Source organism: Pseudogymnoascus verrucosus, assembly GCF_001662655.1.
Source record: "Pseudogymnoascus verrucosus strain UAMH 10579 unplaced genomic scaffold scaffold_53, whole genome shotgun sequence".
Lineage (NCBI taxonomy): Eukaryota > Fungi > Ascomycota > Leotiomycetes > Thelebolales > Thelebolaceae > Pseudogymnoascus > Pseudogymnoascus verrucosus.
In genome coordinates this window covers 37,950-55,520 of record NW_017263704.1, presented here as the reverse complement: position 1 = coordinate 55,520, position 17,571 = coordinate 37,950, and the positions used below count along the sequence as shown (strand labels likewise).

Sequence of the window (17,571 nt, the reverse complement as noted above, 5' to 3'; positions counted from 1 at the left end):
AGGCTGGGCGGTTGGTTAATAAACTCCCTGTGGCTCAGGCATTGAGGAGTGGCTGGGGGTGTGCCCCAGATCAATGGCGTGGGTGTGAATCATAGACTAGCCGAATATGGCACTATTATAGAACTATTATAGAACTATTTCCTTATTTATGAGTAGTCTAGCTAAAACGAGATATTATAGATCCAAATTAGGGGTTTCCAGCATGTATTCCGCACCAAGTTACACATTAATTTACCTCCCGCCATATTTCCATCATCACTGTGCAATTGAATATGTGTCCGAAGGGTCTCGGTCCTGGCTTCCCATATATATAAATTTCTTGTGTACGAAGCAGCAACCATACTCGTAACACAGCCTCATTGTTGCTGTGTATTGTTTAACGTATCCTTATTTATTTTATTTTATTTTATTTTATACGCACATAACCGCGTTGTTGTGTTCTTCTTTCTTCTTACTATACACTACAGAAGCTACCCAACTAAGCAACCCCTTGGCTGGTAGTCACGTTCGAGGCGGATCTCTTTCTCCACGCCCCGTCCCCATGTCCATGTCGGTCTCTGATCGTCAGAACGACAAAGCTCCAAGTATTGTTTAGAAATTGTTGGAGTTGGCCACGTACCCTGCTCATGAGCCCAGGCCCACGATCACCTTCAACGACGACGTCAATCAATAGCCGAACATACTGGGACTGCAATTGATGTAGCATCAACATCCATTGACATCTCTCCCAATCCACCCAAGCTTTCTCCGCCACTCTGTCCCTCTCGATCCTACATACGGTTAAGGTGTCGCATGTCTTAGCACAAGGCTGCGGGCAACGACAGCAAGGCCTTGCTGGTCGCGCAACAGAAGAAGGATTGCCGGGTCATAGAAGATGTCCTGGGCACGACTACAGCGATCTGGGAGTCCAGGGGCGCCTCTACTCCCTCTCCAGAGCATCCCTATTATAAAGACAGAGGGCGATGACCCATACACTCCTTACCGAGAGCGCTCACAGCCAACACGCCACCACACTCGCTCTCCATCCTCGGTATTGAAGGTAGGTTGAGTCAGGACTAGGCGTCCGCACAGTACGAAGCTCAGAAGCTAATCAATTATAGACTATAGCAGACGATTATGCGACTTTAACGCCCGCCGAAACCGCCGCCAGGCTCCAGAGCAGCCTCACCCATGGCTTGCCCACTTCCGAAGCGTTCAGACGATTACAAGACCATGGACCAAACGAACTACCTCATGCGCCGCCGGAGCCATTATGGCTTCGGTTCGCCAAACAATTCATGGAGCCCATGATCGTGTTGCTTCTCTGCTCCGCGGGGCTGTCATTACTTGTCGGGAATAAGGACGATGCGCTGAGCATCAGCATTGCCGTGACGATTGTTGTTGCTGTAGCATTTGTACAAGAATACCGGTCCGAGAAGAGCATCGAAGCATTGAATCATTTGGTTCCCAACCATGCACATCTCATTCGGGCGGAGCAACCACGACAACAAACAGCTGCCTGGTCGCCCCTGAACGAGGGTGTCACAAACAACGGAATGGCGACGGATTTGCAGGATGAGACAGCTGTCGAACAGGCCTCCACGAAAGTAATGGCGTCAACTCTTGTGCCAGGAGATTTGGTGTTGTTCACGACTGGTGATCGCATACCAGCTGATATCAGGGTCACAAAAGCTTCAGATTTAACCATCGACGAGTCTAACCTTACTGGCGAGAACGAACCTGTCCGAGTTATGGCAGATGCGAAACGACCAGTCCCATCCAGGTCCCCTTCGAGGGCGAACAGCTACGGGTACAACCTACAACCAGCCACACAGCCTCACCCAAATGGCCCAGAAATCACAGATCCCGATACTCAGTCATCGAATCGTACAAACATTGCCTATATGGGAACACTTGTGAGGTCTGGATACGGGCAAGGAATCGTTTATGCGACTGGGGGGCAAACCCATTTCGGCGCAATCGCTGCCAGTGTCACTGAAACTGAAAGCCCTCGCACTCCCCTCCAGGTTTCCATGGATGCTTTAGGTGCCCAACTTAGCCAAGCATCCGGTGTGTTTATCGCGTTGATTGCAGTTGTTGGCTGGTTCCAGGGAAAGAAGATCCTTGATATCTTCACCATTTCCATATCGCTCGCTGTTGCAGCTATCCCTGAAGGCTTGCCCATCATTGTCACGGTGACATTGGCTCTAGGTGTTCATCGCATGGCTCGCCACAATGCCATTGTTAGAAGACTACCCAGTGTCGAGACCTTGGGTTCTGTCAACGTTGTTTGCAGTGATAAGACAGGTAAGGTTTCGTTCGCATAGCAATTGATTCTGACAACGGCTTACACGTAATAGGTACCCTAACTATGAATCATATGACTACCACAAAGATGTGGTATTTTGGCGCACGTAAAGTGTTGGACGTAGAGACGGACGATTCCGAGTCCTCGCCAGACTCTGTTGCTTTACACATTCTTCGCATTGGCAACATTGCAAATAATGCTCGAGTGACAAATCTGCATACGGCCTCGGTATCGGCGTCATCCAGAGCTGTTCTTTCGTCTACTCAAAGTAACCATTCGCCTTCAGACATTCTCCGGAGCCGATGGGTTGGTGCGCCCACGGATGTTGCCATGATGGACCTTGTGGACCGCTATAAAGAGTCTGATATCCGAGATGCTCTAGGGCACCGCCTCGGAGAAACTCCTTTCAGCTCTGAGAGAAAATGGATGGGCGTCACTCTTCCCGGCGACCGTGGCCGAGATGCAAATTCTTCCGAGCGAGAAGTCGCATATATGAAGGGGGCCATCGACAGAGTGCTTAGTCGATGTGACACGTACGTTACAAGTGAAGGTCGCGAAATCGTTTTGGATTCGGCACGAAGACAGGAGGCTTTAGAAGCTGCGGAGAAGCTGGCAGCGGAGGGCCTTCGGGTTTTGGCATTTGCAAGTGGTACAGTTGCGCGATCTGCTAGACTGTCCGCAACGTCTTCACGGAGCAACACACCAATGACCAAGACCGCGTCAGGACCTCACCCGCCTGCAACACACGATGATGATGTGTATAACGGGCTCACTTTTGCAGGAATTGTGGGCATGAGTGACCCCCCGAGGTACGGTGTGACTAAGTCTATTAGCACGCTCATGAAGGGCGGTGTTAGAGTCATTATGATCACAGGTGATGCTGAGGCAACGGCCGTGGCAATCGCAAAGAAGCTAGGAATGCCCGTTGCAGCTCCGAGGCATCACACTTCTAGCTCTGTTACTGTTAAGCCTGTCCTGACGGGCAATGAGATCGATGACATGACTGATGAAGAATTGAAAGGGGCAATTGGCAGCACTTCCATCTTTGCCAGGACGAGCCCGGATCACAAACTCAAGATTATTCGCGCGCTTCAAGCTCGCGGAGATATTGTTGCTATGACCGGTGACGGAGTCAATGATGCACCTGCGCTAAAGAAGGCCGACATTGGAATTTCCATGGGGCTACACGGCACGGATGTCGCTAAGGAGGCTGCGGATATGATTCTTACCGACGACGACTTCTCGACCATCCTTCATGCAATTGAGGAAGGAAAGGGCATATTTTCAAATGTTCAAAATTTCTTGACATTTCAACTGAGCACCAGCGCCGCGGCGCTGAGCTTGGTTTTTATCTGCACGTGTTTGGGGTATAGAACACCCCTAAACGCGATGCAGATTCTCTGGATAAGTCAGTATCCTCCGACCCTTACATTTGACACAATGCTAACAATGTCTTAGACATCATCATGGATGGTCCACCTGCTCAGTCATTGGGCGTTGAACCTGTCGATGCCGATGTGATGGCTCAACCACCACGGCGCAAAGGCGCGCCAGTCTTAACAAGGACTCTTATCCAGCGCGTCTTGACTTCTGCGTTTATCATCATGGCTGGCACTATGTTAGTCTACACTCACGAGATGCTCGACGGTGCCGTTTCGAAGCGCGACACCACCATGACATTTACCTGCTTTGTGCTCTTTGACATGTTCAACGCCCTCTCTTGCCGCTCGGAATCCAAATCGGTTCTGCGTGGCGAGATTGGCTTGTTCTCAAACACTCTATTTAACTGGGCTGTAAGCCTGTCACTGATCGGCCAGTTAATGGTTATCTACTTTCCGTGGCTGCAGGAAGTATTCCAGACCGAGGCACTCGGAATCTTTGACTTGATATCGCTGGTAATGGTAACCAGCAGTGTATTTTGGGTTGATGAAGGACGAAAGTGGTATAAGAGCCAAAAGAAGAGGGGGATTGGAGGATACAGCCAGCTTGTGTAGCTGGAGTTGTACGATCATAGCATTGGAAAATCTTGTATATATAACGTTAGAAAAGCGATATACCATTGAATGAACAATGCAGTAGATTCAAATGTGCGACTATTTATGAAATCTCTATGACTACAGGAGGAAAGGGGTTTGTTTACAGGAACTGTTCCTGTCAGCCTTGTGGGGTTTACCCCTCAGCCTCGTATATAGCCTCGCTTAAGCTTGAATTGACCACGACGTCCCTAACCTCTCGCGGAGCTCCCCTCACACCTCCCCACAGCTCCAATGTCTCCCCTCATCCTCACCAACGGCGACAGAGATGGCGCAGCCGAATCCCCCTCAGACGGCTCTCTCAAAGCACCCCCGAATCTCTACGAATCCTCCACCGTAGCCGAAATCCGAGCCTCCCTCGCCGCCCTTCACACCCGCGACTCCCATATCACCACGCAGCTGCGCACGCTGCTCAATTCGCAGGCGGATCTCTCGCGCGAACTCGGGCGTCTTGACCTTCTCCGCGCCCACCTTGGCACTCAAGTTGTCAATTCCCGCAGCATTAGCCATGGGATGCTTGACGGCGCTGCGCGCTCTGCAGCCGGGCTGAGCAGCAAGGTCAAGGCGCTGGACCTGGAGAAGACAAGAGTCGAGGAGACGCTGGGCGTCGTCGAGCAGGTCGCCGAGCTAAAGGCATGCGTTCAGGGCGTCATGGGTTCCATGGGCGCACCGCAGGATTGGGAGGCAGCCGCGTCGTATTTGGCTCGAGCGTCGAAGATTCCGGATCATATTATTACAGGGGCGTTCGCGGCGCGGATTGTGCCGAGCGTGGAGATTCCGGACCCGCCGGCGGTGACGCTTGAGAATGCTAAGGAGAGTCTGTGTGGGTTGTTCTTAAGGGAGTTTGAGAAGGCGGCGAAGGAGGGGGATGGGGGGAAGGTTACGAGGTTCTTTAAGCTGTTTCCGCTTATTGGGAGGGGAGAGAGGGGGTTGGATGTTTATGGGAAGTATGTCTGTGGTGGTGTTAGTGAGCGCGCGAGAGCGACGCTGAGGGAAGCTACTGGGAAACAGATTGATAGGGACCGCGCGGGTGAGGGCAAGGATGGCTTCTTCTATGCGAATGCGTTGACGAAATTGTTTGAGCATATCGCGCAGATTGTTGATGGGCATGGAGGTTTGGTTGAGAGGCATTACGGTGATGGCCGCATGGTGAGGGTTGTGGAGAGGCTCCAGCAAGAAGCGGATGTCCAGGGTGGCATTGTTTTAGATACATGGGGGGATGAGAGGGGTATTGAGAGGCGACTGACCGATGTGAAGAGTTACCCATTCTCGTTCCTGGTGCAAAGCTTCCTACCTAGCCACCGTGCGGCTATGGGCACGACGCGGACGGCGAGCCCTGGTGTTGGTGGAGATGCGAATCCGAGACGAAGCGAAGACGAGGGTGGTGTGGATATGAAGGAAATTGACGGGATTCTGAATGAGACGGGTATGATGCTTGGGCGATGGTCTTTATACTGCCGCTTCCTGGCGAGCAAAACTAAGGTATTTTCCCTCCCTACAGTTCTACCTCTACCCATCCCGCATTTCAGACTACTCACAACCAGCAGGAACCTGGCACTTCTGAAAACGCGCCACTGTCCATGCCGCCCTTTCTGACCAAGTCTGCCCTCTCCCGGAAAATCTCCTCCCGCCTCACAACTCCATTCGACATATTCAGCACTTTCTTCTTTCGCCGCTCTGTCGAGAAGGCATTCCAACTTGATGAGACCCCATCTGGATTATCTCTCAACCCTTCGAGACCGCTTCAAGGGCAGGCTCCATATATTATCTCCGCTGTTGATGATGTTATGTACATCGTGTCTACTGTCTTGCAGCGCAGCGTCAGCACAGCACAGCGCGACGTCATTGCGTCCGTTATCCCAACAGTCGGTCGAGTTCTAGGCAGCGACTTCGTAGGCATGGTACAAAGGAAAATGCGGGACGAATCCTACCCCAAACCAGCAGTCCAAGGCGGTCTCCCTCCGGAAGACAAAATAATCGCCTTCATAGTCCTCATCAATTCCCTTGATGTGAGCAACGAGTATATCTCGCGCATCATCGCAACCCAGCTCAAGCCCAGCGAGACAGGCCCCAATGAGGCACCTAAGACCGAAAGCAAGCTCCACGACCTCTTCCCCTTCGATCATGACTCGGTCTTCGTCGAGAACACTCTCCATAACCTCGAGACGACCTTCTCCAGCAAGACAACTGAGCTCCTCAACGAAGCCCTGACCGTCCTCTTCAACAATGTCGTCAAGCCGCGCCTGCGCCCCATCATCTCCGATACCTTCCGCGACATCGAGTACTCCCTTTCCCCCGGCGAGCTCGCCGACGTCGCCCTAGCCCACGATCTCGAAGTAGACGATGACGCATTCCGGCTCATGGTACCCCGCCGCTTCGAAGCAGGATGGGACGCGCTTATGCGCCCACTGCAGCGCCTGATGACCGAGGGCACATATGCACAGCTACTCGAGAGCACAGCAACGCACCTCGGCCGCGCGCTGGAGAAGCGCATAATGACTTACGCGGGCAAGGTGAATGGCGTGGGCGGCGTGAGGATGGAGCGCGATTACGCGGGCATTGTGTCGTGTGTGGCGAAGGGTGGAAGCTACGCGCTGCGCGATGGGTTTGCGAGGGGTGCGCAGGTGCTGATGGTTGCTAATATGGAGGAGGATGAGTGGGAGGAGGTGCTGGAGGCGGAGAGGGATGGGGAGGAGGGGATTACGTGGGTTATTGCGCCGGAGGAGAGGGCGAAGGCGAGGGGGATTGTGAGGGTTTAGATGGGGCTAGCCCATAAATAAAGTGGACTTGTGCATATTTTAGATGTAGATAGAAAAAAACCGGGGAAAGCTATAGACTGTGCCATCATGAACAGGCTTCAGTGACCGAGAGAATGCATCTTTCTTACAGTTACTGTAAACGGTGCTGTTGTGGTCAGTCACTAGCGATTATGAGCATCTATTTTACTAACAGTGATTATAACCGGCGACGTGACGGACAGTCACCACGCACACGAACATATGCCTTCCCGACGCCTCCTCATCCGCTATGCATCCACGCGTGCCGCCTCAAATCCGCTGCTGTCTTGCGCTCCTCCGGCACCCATACCAGCATGCCCTTCAGCAAGTTCACAAACGCCTCCACCTCGGGCCCCTCGAGGATATCGTCTATAGGGTTAGGCGTAATCTCTTTGCCACTCCATACACCTACCAGAGAGTCTAGTTAGCCTCGACGCATCACCCTAGAAACGCGCACTAGAGGGTAGTTGAGGGGATAGGGGGGACTATACTGACCATCCTCGTCGAAATATCGCGCACCTTCTCCTTCTTCTCAGCAGCGCTGCACGAAATCTGCTGGCGGCGTGCCGAGACATGCGATCATGGCTGCGAGCTGCTCATCCTCAGTGGTCCCGGTGAAAAGCTGGCATCCGAATGCGAGCTGCCACGTCTGCCACCGCGTTAGCTGCATCAGTAGCTATGCCTTGATAGGACATACCAGTGCGCCTAAATTCCAGATATCGGCCTCGGCGCCCCACTCGATTCCTAGGATTACCTCAGGCGCTTGGTAGGGCAGGGGCTAGATTACGGCGGTGTGCTTTTCTCCAGGCGAGCCTTTGATGGCGTGCCCGAAGTCGCAGAGGATTGGGTGCCCGGGTGGGAAGGTGTTGGGGAGGGCCCGAGAGGAGTAGATGCTGCGGCGCTCATCGATGACTTTGCGTGCTCTTGGATGTTCTATTTCGGCAGCCACGAAGTCTAGGACGGGGGAAGCAGATCCGAGGCCGAGGAGGATGTTCCGGGCTTGGATGTCAACCAGAGGTTAGAAGGGTCGGTAAATATATGTTATTTGTGGTTTTATGTAGGTGTCTGCCTTTATAGATTAGACGTACCTGTGTGGATGACGCCTGCCTCCGAGTGCAAGAAATCGAGGGCCATAAGGAGACAGCTTATGAGAGGTTTGAGAATTATAGGTGGATATTGACTGTCAGGAAAAGTTTCCTGGAACTCGTCGGCGCTCATCGCTAGAGGGTTATGAACGAGGCAGTAGTGCGGGCCAGGGAGCTCAAATGCTTCGAGTAGCTTCCTTACATGCTTGCATCCGACGTGCTGGGAGCCAAGAGCCTGAATGTGCTCATAAATCTCTGCTTCGCGGCGGCCGCCATTGTGTTTAGTAGCGATCTTAATCGTATAAAATGTATTGTCACTGTTTTTAATGGGAGACTTTCCAACACGTTAAATGGTGCAAAGAACAATAGAAATCCGATGTCTAGAGATTGTAAACTACCATACATACCTGAGCTCAAGGCAAAGCCACACAGTGGAATACCTCCCATAACCCAGCTTGCCGATGATTTTGTAGCCTGTGGTCGGAGACTTTATTATCTCCCCAATGTGCACTGGGTAAAACTGTTCCAACTCATAGTCTGCCAATGTTCCTTCCTCAGTAGCGTTTTTGATAGGAGCCATATTGAATTTATAGCGTCCTGGGTCTCAACTTGTGATTGCGATTGTAGAGTAGCTATGGCAATACTATGGCAGAGTGGCGAGGCGTGGTGTAGATGGTATGGTGTGGTTTAGTAGCGTGTGATAATTAATAGTGAGGCAACTATATTTATAAATATATCTATTTAAATTATAAATTAGTGGTAGAATAGGGTCTAAAAGATATGTTATAGTGTTAGTATTAGAAACTAACAGAGACTAGCACACCTAGCCAGTTGATTGTCGAAGCATATATATGACTGATGGGTGGCATGGTGTAGCACCCTTGAATAGTCCATCGTACGGGTAGTTTGTGATAGAAATCAATTATTAACAAAACATCTAATTGCAATTCTAAACAAGCCGCCTAAAAATCTGGAGAGGGACTATCCGTGATGGTACTGCTTATAGTAACTATAAGGAAAATAAATGTTATTAATTACTGGAGGAGGCAAACTAAGAGGCGCGGGAGTAGATGCAGTTAAATATTGCTCTGGTTCTGAATACCAATGCCATACATTTTATATGAAATCTGATTAGCATATGTGACATCAGTTCTGACACTTTGTTTTTAAGAAGATTTGTCAATTAATAACGCCTGTCTCAACCATCGCGGGCCTCCCCCATCCTTTCATCTACTCTGATTCAACCACAGCACCCGTAGTAATACGCCCAGAAGGCTCATAAGCCAGCATTTGCTTTAGAAGCTTTTCAAGAGATGCCATTTCTTCCCGGCTGAACTCACAGATCTCAGGGTCCTCCCACCGTCCCATAATACGCAATCGCTCGATTAGCGGTCTCGAGTATGGTGAGCGACTGCGATGCGTATCTTTCTTCCACGACCCATCCTCTAAGAAGAAGTCTGTCTTGTGCTCCCACAAACTCCACCAGCGTTTGGGGAGCTCTCCTAGGGTACTGACCATCTCAGCGAGCATATGGTCTTTGTCTGGCATGAATCCGTCAAATAGGGGACGTTCACCAAGGATCTCATAAAGAGTGCAACCGAGCATCCATACATCGATTGCTGGGCCTGCATAATCATCAGAAAATGTTTCAGGAGGGAGGAGAAGCTCCGGTGCATGTAGTTCTCTCCGTTTCTCATTTTGGAAGAATGCCTCGCCGAAGTCTGCAATGATGATTTGGCTGTCCAAAATCTCTTCGCTCGACTCAAAGATAAAGGCCGGTGGAACGCAATATTCTGGGACCTCTGGCCCATTGGGATTCTCATCGAGACGTTCTACGGGCAGCTTCTGAGGTTCCCTACACGAGAGTACAGCTCATCAATGCTGCACCAAGTAAAACTTGGGGATTTGAACAAGACATTGTTAGAGTGCAGATCTGTTTCATAACAGTTAGTGCGCTTAAAATAAACTGATTGTTTAGACTTACCTGCGTGTACTACGCCACAGGAGTGAATGTAATCCAATCCCAGAAGAGCCTGCGCGGATACAGCCCTCGCAACATTAGGTGGAAACTTCCAGGTTATCTCTAGCAAGCCACACGGTCGAGTAAGTCCCATGACCCAGTTTGTGGACGACATGATAGCGGCCGTCACAGTACTGATCGCCAATATGAGTTGGGTGGTAGCCGCCGCGACAATAGCCTTCGACATTCTCAACGCCCTCTTGCCATTGGTACTGTAGCTGGGAATGATCCGTACATAACTCAGTAGGCCCCATAAGACGATGATAGGCTGAGTAACAGATATTCCTTAGATTGTTTATATTTGAGTATCACTATTTATTTATCTACACGCCCAATTCCTTCCTTCTCATACACTTCTCCCTGCCAACCCCTCCAACTCCCCCCTCGTTACCGTCTTTAACAACGGACTTACCGACGCTGCATCACCCAAAGTCAATACCGACGCTCTCTGCGCTATACCCACCAGCGCCTCGTCGAGCTCTACTCCTTCCGCAAGCCCAGCAACCAAGACACCCAAAAACGTGTCCCCAGCTCCATTGACGCTGCTAACGCCACCGACACCTAACGCCTCGGCGGGGAAATGCCGCATATACACGCCGCCGACGAAGTCGGTGCCGTTGTTGCTCCTCGCGAGCACGTAGGGCGCATGTTCAGGGGCTGTGAGTTTGGGGGAGTCGGGGGTGAGGAGTTCGGTTAGTAGGCAGCCTGGGAGGTGTTAGTTATATTGCCACTATCCACTATGATACGTGCAAGGATGTGGAAAAATGATGGGAGGAGGGGCTCTTACCTCCGCTACCGAGTTTAGTAACAATCGAAGGAATGAATGGCAGTAACTGGACAGTCATCTGCGGCACGCCAGCGTCAACGAGAGCACGCGATGTTAGCTGCACGAAGCGGTCGCGGGCGCCGCTGCTGGGAATGCCGAGGGCGTCGACGACCTCCCACCAGTCTTGGCGCTCGAGGTAGGAGCGATCACGAGCGGCGGAGTGGAGAGCGGTTAGTTCGAGGGTGTTTGGGGTTGCAAGGTTGATTGCATTCTTGGGGAAGACTGGGAGGGGGAGGCTGGTATTGTTAGATTGTGCACGATTATTGGGCAAGGAAAAAGGGCCGTAAAGTGGATGAGGCTGGTGAGAGCATGGGTCAGGACTTACCCTGCAGTTGATGGTTCGGGAAAGAGAACCTGTGACTTGGCTGTTGAGACAGGCTCGAAGGCCACTTTGGCTCCAGCTGCGCTGGCCGCAGTAATCCATTGTTTGAATGCAGATGGGTGCCAGTTTGCGTCGACGACAACCCACTTCGGCTTCGCAGCATCGAGCTTACTCTGCCATTGTATTTGGAAGTCATCGCGTGCACCGCCAAGAATGTCCATATCTGCCATAGCGACGAATAAGTCGTTTCCTGTGGTGTTGACTGCCACATACTTTGCGGTCTTCGTGTTTGCATCCGCCGTGAGTGTAGTGATTCCGTCGCTTCTAAGGCCGAACTCATTCATTGTCGAGAGCGCGAGTTGGCCTGCAGTGTCCGTAGCTATGAGGCTGCATAGCTGCACAGAATTGGTCTTGCTGGCATACTGGGCTGCTGTGGCGACGTTGAAACCCACTCCTCCTGTGGTTTCTGTTATAGAAGCAGGGTTAGATGTGTGTATCAGGGGTTGCGAGTCAGCGGTCTTGTCGAATGGTTTGTAGTTGCACGATACGTCCACAGCAACAGCTCCCGCTACAAGTATGTCTACCTTCTCTTGTGGTGAAGCGGGCTTTGGAACTTTGGGGCTCGTTTGGACTGGCTCTGGCGTCGGAGCTCTAAGAGTTGTCTCTGGGGATTCGACTTCCACCCCATACAACGCGGCTTCTTTAGTGTATCGAAATTCATCGGGAGATATGACGGGAGTGTGCAATACAGATCTACGACTTGATTAATCGCTATCCCTACTGAAATCTATGGAAGAATAATCTCACGTGTGTGACTCGGCATTTCTTAGCTTTGCAAGCTCAGCAGCAACCCCTGTAGCTATAGCCACATTGGACTCGACCAAGGCTCTGTTCGCAGGCACACTCTTTCCTTCAGTAAGCTCCTTGATGCGAGACAGAATGAAGGGCGTGTTTCTGTGGCCGTGGAACCCCTTTTCGGCTGCCTCCGCAACAGCAGCTTCGATAGCCTGGTCTATTTTGGATTTTTCCAGCGCCCACTCTTTAGGGATAGGGTTTGCAAACAGCATGCCGTTGGCACGGAACAATTCCGACGCGTCTAAATGCTCAGTCAGATGTTATTTCACCGAAACGAGAAAAGAGAACACTCACGTATGATCGCGGCAGCTTCTTCCGCATTTTCGATAACCATTGGACTCCGAACACCGCTTTCACGTGTCCAAAACGCTGGGAAATCTATGTCACCTTTTCGGCCATCTGCAAACGTAGCGACGCAGACGCCCTGCGTTTCTAAATACTCCAAGGTGCGCGGAATGTCAAGGAAGCTCTTGCAGCCACTGCTAACAACTGTGACGTTTGTTCGACCGAGCTCTTGGAGGTCTGCAGATACGTCCATGGTGTTCTCTCCACCACGGTGAACTCCTCCAAGGCCCCCTGTTCCAAAGACGGAGATATTTGCTAGTTCCGCAAGGAGCATTGTGCCTGCGATTGTAGTACCACCATTTATCTTCCTCCCTGTTAGTCCCTGTGCGTATGTTAGTTCTTGAAAGGCCAGTAAATTCATTAGTGGCTTACAAGTCCCGCAATGAAAGGCAAATCTCTCCTGGAGACTTTCATGAGCTCGGTCTTGCTCGATGGGTTAACAAGCTCTGTTAGCTCTTCCTCACTGAGACCAACTCTGGCAACTCCGTTTAAAACCCCGATTGTTGCTGGTATCCCTCCGTTATGCCTCACAACGGACTCTAGGTGGGTTGCCAGCGCTACATTGTCTGGATAGGGAAAGCCATGGGTGTAAATAGTGGTCTCCAGTGCCACGACTGGCTTGCCAGTTTCGATGGCTTCCCGAACCTCATCTGAGACCTTGAAGATTTTGGAGTTGGCAGAAGCTCTTTTCTGGCTTTTCCTTGGCGCGTTCTGGTCACCCCTTTGTGATCTGGTAGGAGTCTGGTCATTCCATTGCGCTCTGGTAGAGAAAGGGCGATATGTCAACAGATTCTCGGTGTGTTTTGCCAGGTTTGGCCGGAGAGCTCCCAGCCGACACAGACGTGTTGGATACATGACGACGAATTGATAGAGAAAATTCAACAACCCAGCGATGGGTGTTCAAGATACAGATGACTCGGATTTATGTGGAATTCATGAATCTTCATGAATTGCTCACGTTCAAGCACTGTACTTGCGATTGATAATAGCTCACAAGCTGCGCGGGGTAACTTCGCATGTATACCACTAGTGATGTGGTCACAGAGTCCAAACGAGAGCTGGAAAATGAGGCAAGTTACTAGAAGATAAAGACGCTGAAAACAGTGCACACAGAAAAAAATATGATACAGAGATCTGGTGGATGTTGTAATATGACTGCTAAGAGATGTGGAGGAAGAGGTGGACGTTCCACTGAGCAAAGAGCTATGGAAGGTCATGTGACTAGACTGAGAATGGGCCTGTCAAACTGCTGACTATGAATAAATGGCACTAAACCTGTTCCGGAAGCTTGCCATGGACAATAACGATATGAACAGATCAAACCTAGCGTTTTGAGGATATAAAGGTCGCAGAAAAAGGAATAATAATATTGAAATAATATCAGAGTAGTATTTTAGAGGTTCATAGTGTTATATATTTGTTAGTAAAGGCAGTAACAGGCTATCAGGCTTTTCTGTGTGTCTAGACCATTAGAATCCGGAGATCGGAGGCACTATTAATCCAGGGTCTCACCACGTTTTCGGAGGGAGAATTTCTATTGGCCAATGCGATAGCTATTGACGTGGGAATGATGACAGGAAGCTTGGTTTACTGTGGTTCACTGCTCCTCACTACGCTTCGATATCCAAGGCCGATCTCGTTCTATGTACGACTCCACACATTGGTTGGAGGCACTATTTATTTATTTCTGCTCCATTTACTCTGTCCCTTACAAAGAGGGGTGATTGTCGTACTATAAGGCACAATCAATGCTGTGAAAGCTCGATGTATGTGCTATATTATTCCCTTGCTCGTTTCTGATCCGTGCCCACACTCCACTCTTGTCTCGGTGCTCATTATGACCCCCACCCCCACGAGCGAGCAAAAGCAAACGTTCATGAACTCTCGCACTTCTGACGCAATTCCACTCCAGATGGTCCTTATACATACCGTGGATTCCACATGCTGATTGTACACGACCTCCAGAACAAGTCTTCCAAGTGGGTATCGAACAGGCGCCAGGGAGGCTACAACTTTCGGCCAGGCCTCATCGTCATGAAGTTCGGCGAGCAGCTCCGCACGAGCGTGATCAGGGAATACCAGTGGTACTACATAGACTATGACGGCCTCAAGGCGCAATTGAAGACCGACACCTCTCCATCGACCGATGGCGGGAAAGGAAAGCGGGTAGAATGGACTACAGAGAACGAGGAGGAGTTCATAACCACTCTCTACCTTGAGCTGGAGAAGGTACACACAAAACAGAGGGTCAAGGCCAATGAGATTGGCCGACGCATTGCCGCCAGTGAGCGTGAGGTCACTGAGGTCGTGGCCAGACTCGACAACCAAGGACCAGTAACAGCCGAGGGCCACTCAGATGCACCGACAGAAGAAGAGTTCATGCTGCTGGAGGAGGACTTGAGCGATATTATTGCCGATGTGCATGACCTTGCCAAGTTTGTCCAGCTTAATTATACCGGCTTCCAGAAGATCATCAAGAAACATGATGTAAGTGCTAATGCGGTGTTGGGAGAAATTGGAGCCAAGCTAACAGTTGAGCGTAGAAACAAACAGGATGGCACCTTAAGCCGGCCTTCGCCACTCAGTTGAAAGCGAAGCCGTTTTTTACCGACAACTACGATGCCGACATTGTTAAACTCTCGAAGCTCTACGATATCGTAAGAACGAGAGGAAACCCAGTCAAGGGAGACAGCGCTGCTGGTGGGAGTCAAGCAAGCTTTATCCGTAACACGACGAAATACTGGGTTCATCCGGACAATATTACGGAACTGAAGCTCATTATTCTTAAGCATCTCCCAGTACTGGTATTTAATGCCGGCAAGGAATTTGACAAGGAGGACTCCGCCATTACATCGATCTATTACGACAACCCAGAATCATGGGATCTTTACGAAGGACGTCTAAAGAAGACTGAAGGCGCGGAGGCCATCCGTCTCAGATGGTATGGTGGAATGGCTACAGAGACGATATTCGTGGAAAGGAAGACCCATCGCGAAGACTGGACTGGCGAGAAGTCTGTCAAGGCTAGATTTGCCATGAAGGAAAAGAACGTTAACGCGTACATGAAAGGTGAATTACTTCCGCCAGCCATATTTGAAAAGGCTAGGAAGGATGGTAAGAAGCCAGAGAAAGTAATTGCGGAGGACGAGCGGCTCGCCAAGGAAATCCAGTACTCTGTGCTGAAGAAGGGTTACGTTCCTGTCTGTCGTTCGTTTTATAACCGTACGGCCTTCCAGTTGCCTGCCGATGCTCGTGTGCGTATTTCGCTGGACACGGAGTTGACAATGGTCCGAGAGGATAATATGGACGGCAGGAAACGATCGGGCAACAACTGGAGGAGAATGGATATTGGTATCGACTGGCCGTTCTCACAATTGCCTTCCGAAGACGTTGAGCGCTTTCCATATGCGGTCTTGGAAGTCAAGCTACAGACACAAAGCGGTCAGGAGCCTCCTGGATGGGTGCGCGAACTGATTTCGAGCCATCTGGTCGAAGCTGTTCCGAAATTCTCGAAATTCATTCACGGAACGGCAACGCTTTTCCCAACGCGCATCAACCTGCTTCCGTTCTGGATGCCGCAGATGGACGTTGATATCCGAAAGCCAGTCACCCACCATTTCGGTATTCGCAGACCAGGCCAGTCCGCAAACTCGTCAACGAGCGACGACGACCAAGACGATGAATCTGATGACGAGGATGGACATGAATTTGGGCATGCATCACAGGATTCCACCGTCCGGGATGACAACTCCGAGGAAACTGTGCGTCATATGCTTGAGGCACGGAATGTTTTGGAGCAGCAAGACCTCCGAAGGAGAGCCCAGATGTCGACTGGTAATACACTCGATGACGAGGAGCAGATTGCCAACCGCCCCTTAACGGATGCCTATGTTATCTATGAATCCGACGATGAGGATGGGCCAAATGATCTTGAAGAGGCAAGACGTGTTGGTGGCTGGCCATACTACTCTTCGTTGTTGAGGCATGAAGCTCGGGCTGTACGCGACAACACGGCCAAATTCGTGAAGAAGTTGGTGGCAAGGCCTGATATCTCGATGGACAACGCGATACAAAACAGACTTGGCCAGACTGTGACCGAGCGGATGTTCAAGGCGCCGAAGGGGAAGAAGATTCACGTCCCCGTCAGGGTAGAGCCGAAGGTCTACTTTGCCGCCGAGAGGACGTTCTTAGGCTGGGTAAGCCATTCCATATAACCCCTCGTTCTATGCCCGACCATGCTAACCTCTCTAGCTTGAATTCTCTATTTACATTGGAACTATTGCCGTTACATTACTCAATTTCGACGCGAAATTAAACAGCATGTCCTTCGTCGCCGCCGGCGCGTTCACGCTTGTAGCCGTCGCATCGTTGTTGTATTCCGTGGCGATCTACTTGTATCGTGCGCAGGCTATTAGGGAGAGAAAGGCGGTCCAGTACCATGATAGTTGGGGACCAAGTGTGCTCTGTGGGTGTGTGTTTATAGCTATTTTGTTGAATGGGTGGTTCGAGTTGAAGGAGAGACGGATTGTGTAGGTACTGAGGTGTGAGGGGGAAATCGTGGGGTAGTACATATTATTGTAACAACGATAGAATGGATCTTGAGTGGTAGCTAGGAGGTTCAAGAGGTCTGCACCGGAGGAGTTTTTCGATATGGGGTGCTTTTTGGGGGAGTTAAGGTTGTAGCAAAGCATGTTGCGTACAGGATTCTTCAGAGAATATATGCTACATATGTCCTATGTCTTAAATCCCTTGTTTCAGTCTCCAGTAAATCAGGCAGGGTCACTCAGATCCTCGTGTCGCCCAAAACTATGTAGATTGGCCATACGTAACAGTTTTATAGCATCTGCTGTTTAAGTAAAGGCGTTCAGTCACTAAAGGCCATATTCAAGAACCCAGTTACTCACATACGGAATTGCAAAGATAAATTTTATGGGTCTAAACTACTGATATTAATCCTGAGCCATACATGTCCCTCTTCAGACATTTGGGCTGCAGTACTGCACCGTTAACTAAAATGTCAT

At 50.6% G+C, this 17,571-nt stretch overlaps 5 protein-coding genes across 5 annotated transcripts; 3 read left to right on the top strand and 2 right to left on the bottom strand.

Moving 5' to 3' along the window:
* The first annotated feature begins 272 nt into the window (after positions 1 to 272).
* On the top strand, positions 273 to 4,356 carry PMR1 (High affinity Ca2+/Mn2+ P-type ATPase-like protein). The gene is made up of 4 exons (XM_018278392.2): positions 273 to 1,039; positions 1,101 to 2,286; positions 2,340 to 3,695; positions 3,746 to 4,356. Exons 1-4 carry the CDS (start codon positions 875 to 877, stop codon positions 4,279 to 4,281), a joined length of 3,243 nt encoding a protein of 1,080 aa, XP_018126793.1. The 5' UTR covers positions 273 to 874; the 3' UTR covers positions 4,282 to 4,356.
* Positions 4,357 to 4,520: 164 nt separating this feature from the next.
* Positions 4,521 to 7,144, top strand: VE01_08974 (uncharacterized protein). The gene is made up of 2 exons (XM_018278391.2): positions 4,521 to 5,802; positions 5,868 to 7,144. The coding sequence occupies exons 1-2, from the start codon at positions 4,555 to 4,557 to the stop codon at positions 7,077 to 7,079; spliced, it is 2,460 nt and encodes an 819-aa protein (XP_018126794.1). The 5' UTR covers positions 4,521 to 4,554; the 3' UTR covers positions 7,080 to 7,144.
* A 195-nt stretch (positions 7,145 to 7,339) lies between these two features.
* Positions 7,340 to 8,762, bottom strand: VE01_08973 (uncharacterized protein; the record flags this gene model as incomplete). The annotated part of the gene is made up of 5 exons (XM_059464024.1): positions 7,340 to 7,505; positions 7,593 to 7,746; positions 7,795 to 8,096; positions 8,186 to 8,499; positions 8,590 to 8,762. The coding sequence occupies 3 exons, from the start codon at positions 8,760 to 8,762 to the stop codon at positions 7,876 to 7,878; spliced, it is 708 nt and encodes a 235-aa protein (XP_059319377.1). The 3' UTR covers positions 7,340 to 7,505; positions 7,593 to 7,746; positions 7,795 to 7,875.
* A 1,725-nt stretch (positions 8,763 to 10,487) lies between these two features.
* VE01_08972 (uncharacterized protein) lies at positions 10,488 to 13,770 on the bottom strand. The gene is made up of 6 exons (XM_018278389.2): positions 12,923 to 13,770; positions 12,500 to 12,872; positions 12,158 to 12,446; positions 11,354 to 12,103; positions 10,990 to 11,264; positions 10,488 to 10,907 (listed from the first exon to the last, which is right to left on the bottom strand). Exons 1-6 carry the CDS (start codon positions 13,403 to 13,405, stop codon positions 10,549 to 10,551), a joined length of 2,529 nt encoding a protein of 842 aa, XP_018126800.2. The 5' UTR covers positions 13,406 to 13,770; the 3' UTR covers positions 10,488 to 10,548.
* Positions 13,771 to 14,163: 393 nt separating this feature from the next.
* VTC4 (vacuolar transporter chaperone) lies at positions 14,164 to 17,264 on the top strand. The gene is made up of 4 exons (XM_018278388.2): positions 14,164 to 14,316; positions 14,516 to 15,037; positions 15,094 to 16,746; positions 16,802 to 17,264. The coding sequence occupies exons 2-4, from the start codon at positions 14,585 to 14,587 to the stop codon at positions 17,081 to 17,083; spliced, it is 2,388 nt and encodes a 795-aa protein (XP_018126797.2). The 5' UTR covers positions 14,164 to 14,316; positions 14,516 to 14,584; the 3' UTR covers positions 17,084 to 17,264.
* Positions 17,265 to 17,571: the final 307 nt, after the last annotated feature.

Excerpts from the sequence above, each read along its gene's own strand:
- PMR1 (XM_018278392.2), top strand. The coding sequence starts at position 875 with ATGTCCTGGGCACGACTACAGCGATCTGGGAGTCCAGGGGCGCCTCTA. Across the intron at positions 1,040-1,100 it reads CTCCATCCTCGGTATTGAAG|ACTATAGCAGACGATTATGC; the intron begins GTAGGTTGAGTC and ends AATCAATTATAG. Across the intron at positions 2,287-2,339 it reads TGTTTGCAGTGATAAGACAG|GTACCCTAACTATGAATCAT; the intron begins GTAAGGTTTCGT and ends TACACGTAATAG.
- VE01_08974 (XM_018278391.2), top strand. The coding sequence starts at position 4,555 with ATGTCTCCCCTCATCCTCACCAACGGCGACAGAGATGGCGCAGCCGAA. Across the intron at positions 5,803-5,867 it reads TCCTGGCGAGCAAAACTAAG|GAACCTGGCACTTCTGAAAA; the intron begins GTATTTTCCCTC and ends CACAACCAGCAG.
- VE01_08972 (XM_018278389.2), bottom strand. The coding sequence starts at position 13,405 with ATGTATCCAACACGTCTGTGTCGGCTGGGAGCTCTCCGGCCAAACCTG. Across the intron at positions 12,104-12,157 it reads AGAAATGCCGAGTCACACAC|ATCTGTATTGCACACTCCCG; the intron begins GTGAGATTATTC and ends ATCAAGTCGTAG. Across the intron at positions 11,265-11,353 it reads CCCGAACCATCAACTGCAGG|CCTCCCCCTCCCAGTCTTCC; the intron begins GTAAGTCCTGAC and ends TAACAATACCAG.
- VTC4 (XM_018278388.2), top strand. The coding sequence starts at position 14,585 with ATGAAGTTCGGCGAGCAGCTCCGCACGAGCGTGATCAGGGAATACCAG. Across the intron at positions 15,038-15,093 it reads AGATCATCAAGAAACATGAT|AAACAAACAGGATGGCACCT; the intron begins GTAAGTGCTAAT and ends AGTTGAGCGTAG. Across the intron at positions 16,747-16,801 it reads AGAGGACGTTCTTAGGCTGG|CTTGAATTCTCTATTTACAT; the intron begins GTAAGCCATTCC and ends TAACCTCTCTAG.